The sequence below is a fragment of the Physeter macrocephalus genome, chromosome 18 (assembly GCF_002837175.3).
Source record: "Physeter macrocephalus isolate SW-GA chromosome 18, ASM283717v5, whole genome shotgun sequence".
NCBI classification, from domain to species: domain Eukaryota; kingdom Metazoa; phylum Chordata; class Mammalia; order Artiodactyla; family Physeteridae; genus Physeter; species Physeter macrocephalus.
The window spans coordinates 41,662,290-41,669,246 of record NC_041231.1 but is presented as its reverse complement, the minus strand read 5'-3'; the positions used below and the strand labels follow the sequence as shown (position 1 = coordinate 41,669,246).

Here is a 6,957-nt window from a genome sequence, read left to right as displayed (position 1 = left end):
GAGGGAGGCCCGCATACCACAAAAAAAAAAAAAAAAAAGTGCTTTTCATTTCTTTCCCCAGAACGGCTCACATGCCTTTTAAAGAGAACATGGTGGGGCTCGTGGCCTCTACCTGGTATGCAGGCAACCTTGAGTGCCAGCTATGCTGTGACAGCTGACAGAACCCCAATCTCAAATAGCAGGTCTCCGAATGAACAAGCCAAGGCCATAACAGCACAGAGGGGTTGGTAATAGATTTCCATGACTAGTGGAGTGGGAGGTGGAAAACAAGGGCCCTGCTGGCATCACTAATGGGAGGAAGCTCACCTCACTTAGAAGACAAAAGACTGCCCACAGCTGTCCTGCTGTCTCAACCAGCACATTACCCTGGATCCTCTGGCCCGCTCAGTGAAAACCACCTAACTGAGAACCATGTGTGAGAGTGGTCTCAGCAGGGTGAGAGACAGCCAAGCTCTGTACCTTGTACACATAGAGCTCGTGGATATCATCTGAGAGGGTGGTGCCGTCGTCCCGCATCAGGGGTGAGAATGCAAAGCCAAAGAGTTTCTTTTCCCCTTTGTCCTTTGCTGCAATCAGAGCCAAGCATTAGTTGTTTTGCCACACACTTTGCTTTAAACAGTAATCCCCTTTTGGCTTATCACCGATGCTCTTTACTTCTTTGTCCCTTACTTTGTTCATTAATTAGGTAGCAACCTGACGGCAAGAATGATGAGAAATGTACTAGACTGAGTTTCCATTCATATCCCAAGGTACATAGGCAACCTAGACTCAAATAGAAACTAAATTGCTAGTCTTGATAAACCAGGGGCTCTTTAAGAAGGAGTTTAATACATACAAAGGAAACCCCCAAAGAGGAATGACACTGGCAATTATCCAGCATCCAGATCAGACACTACAACAGGCCAATACCAGATCCCATGTTTCTGAATCACTGTCCAAAGGACAGCCTCTGATGATATCCCATCTCTGAGTACACAACTCCTAATTTTCTTCCCCCAATAGTAAGAACTCTCTTACTTCTGTGCCAGAGAGGAAAGAGTTATATTCATATCCTCAAAGGAATGTGGAGAGAAGTCTCACTCACTGGAACAGTGTCTGAACTCGAAGCGCAGGTGGGAGCCCCGGAACCGGTCAATGGGGATGGGCAATTTGATAATTTCTCCCCAGCGAGGACTATTACTGTGGTAAAGGACGAAGGAGTGGTACGAACTCCTATTCGGCTCTCCTGAACCCAAGCTGATGCAGTCCTGGAAGAGAGAAGCAAAGTAAGGTGCCATCTTCCTGGAGGGATCCCTTGGATTTCCGTGTCACTAGGACATTTCATTTTCTCCTTTGTGCAGGTCTCATTTTCCAATCAGGCCAAATCTATAAGATGACTTAAATTCAGTACTTTTGGAAACAACGGTCTAGATGGCCTAAGGAATGAGCAATCACAATGCTCCTTGTTTTCCTTGGGGCAGAGGTAACCACACTCATTGCTTAATAAACTTGAGGGAAGCTGAGTGGTGCATCTGAATCACTAAGCTAGGCTCTTCATCCTCATTAAGAAAGGAAACAACGAATTCATAGGAGAAGTCAACCGTACATGGCACTTTCCAGATCGGAAAAATAATTAAATAATAATAAAGTTAAATTTTAAAAATTAAATAATTAATTAAATAATAATAAAGTGGAGCTTGTTTTCTAATCTTTGGCCTAATGTTGCACTGGCATTTTAGGTTGCCCATGGCTGACTGACCTTGGATATAAACAAGGTAGACCAGATTTAACTTGACCCCAGTTCCCAAATATTGCTGTGAAAATCCAGTCCCAGGCCCCCCAGGAAGCTGCGGACAATACAATCAGGAGCAGCTCCTTGTCCACACAGGGTGGTGTGAACAGCTGACAGCTCTGCTGACCTCAGCATTATTCATACAAATAATGAACATGCATTAGTCCTTGAGGTGGGTTTTTAAAATGACACACAAATCATTGTTTCTACCACCATTTCAACATTACCCTCCATTTCTTTCTAGGTTTGGGAGATGATTCTGACTAACTTTACCTTTTTCCTTCTGTAAAATATGGACGATCACTCCTGGTATGCCTGCCTCATAAGGCTGTTGTCAACACACAGAAGCAAGGTTTGTAAAACAGTGATTTGCCTTCTACCAAGTGACATGCAAATAATGCTTTTTTATTTGCCAGGGACTTGACCATAACTGACTGAGGGAAAAACTGACATAATGACAGTAGAAAAACAGCACTCCAGGTCTTCTCTTTTAATGAAGAGTGACAGAGGATCCTTGTACTGCACTGGCTGGAAATCATCTTTTAGGGCCTGCGTCTGCTGTTCCTTGCCACATAACTTGGTAACAGCAAGTGGCTACCTAAGTTCCACCCTTTACTAAAGGGAAAATATAACTTTCTGTATTAGCTCAAGGAACAAAAAGCGTGGGACCTAATAACAGTTACCAAAACTAGGCAGCTCGATGCTAGACAGGTGGCTGAAAAAGTAACATGTAGGACAGAACTAGAGGGAATAGGTCTAAATTAGAACAGGAAGGATTCAGGTCAGACACTAGGAAGAATTTCTAAAAAGGCTGTATGACACTGCAAGTCATTATCAGAGCATACTGTAGAATTTCCTTGAAGAAAGGCTAAGGCGGAGAAGAATGCATATGGGGTGATTTGAGTTCAGCTCTTCCTGAAGAGGATGGGTCTCTGGACAAAGTCCACAAAAGCACTAAAATTATTACAGGATTAGCCTCCATTCCAAACTGACTGGCAAACTTTACCTTCAAGATTTCTCCATCTGCGTAAAGCACATACATGGTCACTTCAATATTCTTCTGTACACTCTTTCCCCCTCTCTCGAAGTCCCCCTTCTCCAGGGTTAGGTACAGGTCATTGCGGATATCACCTGTGGGGAAAGAAATATCATGTCTTCATGACCGCAGAAGCCACTCTGCCCCATGTGCATGGAGGACAAGGCTAGCATCTGGATCCTCCAGGGTTCAGGTGGGTGCTCAGGCCATTCCAAGCTTGGTTAATAACAATGGACATTCTACCAATATCAGTGCAGCAGTACTCAGGTTGGTTAGTCATGTGCTCTCTAAGTCTGAATCTTAAAGGTGTTCACCACAGCTTGTCTAGGGTGGGAAAAGGCAGATTGCAGGTGTCTGCTCAGTCTCTCTCCCCTCCAGGAGAATAGCTGTAATCTAAGTCCCCCAGAGAGGAAAGATTTTAGAATCAACAAGAATAACACTTATTTTAATCATGTCTATGTCTTAACTACTAATCCCTCCTCCTTTCCCTCAAAAACAAAAAAACAACAACAACAAATCATTTCTCTTTTTTTTTTCTTGGTTTTCTTTTTGCAACCCTCAATCCTTCTGAGTCTGACTAGAGGATAAACTACTTCTTCCTTCTGGAGGCTTACCTCCAAATTCCATTCCCTGCTGGAGTGTCAGGCAGAGGTCACTGGACTGTCAGTTTTTCTTCTTTTTGTAGCAAGTGCTCTGGGAGCAGATGACTCTCCAAAAGCAAAGGTGCCAAAGGACTGGGGCGACAGTCTGTTGTGCTCTTGTTGCTTCTGCGTGCTCTGACTCTAGCCCATGCAGCCCATACCTGCTGCTTGAGACTGGGCAGCAGTACCTCAAACTGCAAGTCTGAAATGACCTAAGTCTCAAATGCCTTTTTTTAAGGGGGGATGGAATTGTCTGTTCATGCATAAAAGGAGCTTATTTAGGCTGCTCTAAGATTCTAAACCCATAAAATGACGAATTTTACTTAACACAAACTAAAGAAGGGCTTTTGACTTTCAAAAAAAATAGTAAAGGCTGTGGGAAAAAAAATCTTCTAAGGAAGAAAATGACAAAGGAAACCAGGTAAGGCCAAAGTGAAGATGTGTTAGCAGCCTGAAGAAATCAACTAAAAGTTAATGGAACAATTAATTAACTTGCAAAGCAAGCCAATTCAGAAGCCAGAAATTCTTTCTCCTTCAGTTTTTAGAAAAACTGGCACATCTAAATTTGTTCATTACTTGTAATCACAATGACATAAGTCTTTGTTTTTGGTTAGCAACTGAGCTTTCTGGTTTGGTCAGATACATGACGACTGACGGCTCCTTTTCTGCACTGCCCACCTCTCTAACTGTGGAAGTGTCCGAGTGTCTCTTACACATGAAACAGTGATAGACCAGGACTGGCATATATCTTGGGCTTTGGGGGTCTTCATGACCAGACCTTCTATTCTTCAGGTCGCCTTCCTACTGTAGGAGTGCAATCATGGTTATTTGGTCACATAACACTCTCAAAACATTTTGACCCAAGTGGGGAAGAGCAGTCCCTGAGAAACAATTATTCTCTGAAAGCGCAGAGAACTTTCTCTAATGCGTGAAAGCTATTTCCCCAAACAAATAGCCCTAAGGCTACCATGAAGGGAAGAGGAAAATGTGTTCTTGAAAATCACGCACAAATGCAACTGCTGGGTAGGTGGGACAGACTTCAGGGTGTCCATCCTTGCAGTCCATATAGACTTTCCTCCTGGGTTGAGTAGAACCTCTCCTTTGAATTCTGATGAGTTTGACACTTTAATCTTCCTCTTTTGGACATCCCTGCTTGGGCCCTCCTAGCAGGTCATTAAAATAGCACTCCGGTGTGTAGGTAGGGTGGGGAAGACTAGCAGAAGAAGGAAAACTCAAATTCATCAGTTTGCTACTGTCAGGACAGAGGCTGAATAAAATCAGCCCTGAAGGTAAAATTCAAAATTAACTGGGGGGAAGGGTAAGCTGTGATGAAGTGAGAGAGTGGCATGGACATATATACACTACCAAACGTAGGGTGGACAGCTAGTGGGAAGCAGCCGCATGGCACAGGGAGATCGGCTAGGTGGTTTGTGACCACCTAGAGGGGTGGGATAGGGAGGGTAGGAGGGAGGGAGACGCAAGAGGGAAGAGATATGGGAACATATGTATATGTATAACTGATTCACTTTGTTGTAAAGCAGAAACTAACACACCATTGTAAAGCAATCATACTCCAATAAAGACGTTAAAAAAAAATTAACTGGGAACTTTACTATGGGTTATTGCCATTATAATGGGATAAATCAGAGTTGGTTACACCTTAAATTTTTAACAGCTGGAACAGACATCTCAGAGCTTTCTCCTGATAAAAGCCTTTTAGTTACACATTAGCTTTTCTATGGAATTTAAGTAATTATTCAGTTTCTAGGATGATTTGGCATAAGTGAATAGTCTAGAGAATTTTAATATCTAAAAAATAGGTGCTTTGTTTAAAATTACCGTGGTATAAATCAGCACTCTCTGGCAGTTATTCTCAAGATAATTCACATGACTTTTAAAAGCAGATGTTGGCTACCAGCAATAGTAGTCTAGCTTGTACAAACATGTAAATTTCTGTGGCTCTATACAAAAGTTAACCATATTATAATAAGTATGTCCTTAAATGGAACATTTCAAACTTTTCCTAGCAATATATGATATAAAATACTAATACTAAATTGGGTATTGTCTTGGAGATTGATAATGACAGAATTTGGTCTGTCTTGGTTTTACAGAGTGAGCTCATAGCTTCTGGGCAGCTCCTCCAGGGTATTTTAAACCAAAATGCCAATTTCAAATGGAAGGACTGAGCTAGATATTCCTACAGTTTTCATTCTTTTAAAATTTTCTCTTTAAACAGAATGCTTTGGTGATCGTCTAGCTGAGAAAATTTATAAATACAAGCAACTGTACCTTCTGGGTTACACACTGAAGCAGCTTGATGTCATCAGATCTTTGCTCTTTATTTAGAGAACAGATCTGCCTAGACCAAGGTTGCTCTCAGTCAGAATAGGTATCAGGCTGCCTTACGGGTTGCAATTTTGCAAATTATGGCCTCAGTTTTGAAAGCAGCACTTTTTAATAGTTAATGGTGCTGGGGCCTTCTTGTCAAAAGCTCTCTGGAGGATCATTTAAATTGAGCTCTCCACTAATTCTCAAGGAACTAGAAGAAACAAATGTGAAAAGCTCCAGAATGTAATAACCCAGGCCTGCCTTACAGAGAGCTTCCCAGGGTCCCTGCTCTTCAGCTATCCTTATTGTATGCTACATGTTCACAAAGCCTACAAGTGGGATCATGTCTCTGGGTTAAGGTACTGTCTCCAGGAGGCTCATGTAAACTTTAGCACCAATGGCCAAGAAATATTACCAAGAGAGGGATGAGGACAGGCACCTTATCATAAGAATGGGAAAGAGAAGTCCTGAACAGTGGTTTCTGTGGTTAGTCTGAAGACCACTGCCTGGCTGACTGTATTTGAAACACCTAGGGAGCTTGTTAAAATTAGATTTCTAATATTCACCCTTTGAGATTCTAGTGGGTCTTGGGTGGGCTTGTGTACTTGTATTTAAAAAAAAATCATCAGGTAATTCTGATGCTCTCCAGGGTTTAACAACAGGGGACTATAAAGTGGGGGTCTGCTGGGAAGATACTAGTGAAGTCTGGCTGAGGGTGGAGGACTGGGCACCTCTTAGGCAGCATGGAGGAATGCTGGGATAGGTATGGAAGGGGGAGGCTTTTCCACGGGGAGTGGGAGTGCGTATTGTTGAGGGAAGCCCTGATTCCATTTGTTAGGTGTCCTCTGCTTCCTAAGGTTGGCAGAGCCTCTAACAGCATCAGCAATACCTTACATCTCTGAATGCTTAGTGCTCAGTTGACATGCAACAGAGTTTCTTGAATGAGAAGATGAATGAATGAGGTTGTTCTTGTAAGAGGGCTTCAGAATAAATAATCTTTGTCCCTTTCACAGTTTCACACAGCAGCCAGTGACAGCTGTTGGTATAGCTGCATGTCAGAGAACTAGGGACTTAAGAGTAGGCAGAGGGCTTCCCTGGTGGCGCAGTGGTTGACAGTCTGCCTGCCGATGCAGGGGACGCGGGTTCGTGGCCCGGTCCGGGAAGATCCCACATGCTGC

General features: G+C 42.9%; 1 protein-coding gene across 1 annotated transcript in view; it reads right to left on the bottom strand.

Annotated features, from left to right (window-relative positions):
* DOCK3 (dedicator of cytokinesis 3) overlaps positions 1-6,957 on the bottom strand; it is a 463,183-nt gene that overhangs the window by 86,542 nt on the left and 369,684 nt on the right. Inside the window, exons 16-18 of the mRNA XM_028479808.2 lie at positions 2,778-2,902; positions 1,085-1,247; positions 460-566 (exon numbers count right to left, since the gene is read on the bottom strand). Of these exons, the coding sequence (XP_028335609.1) occupies positions 460-566; positions 1,085-1,247; positions 2,778-2,902 (395 nt within the window). The remainder of the gene's footprint in view (positions 1-459; positions 567-1,084; positions 1,248-2,777; positions 2,903-6,957) is intronic.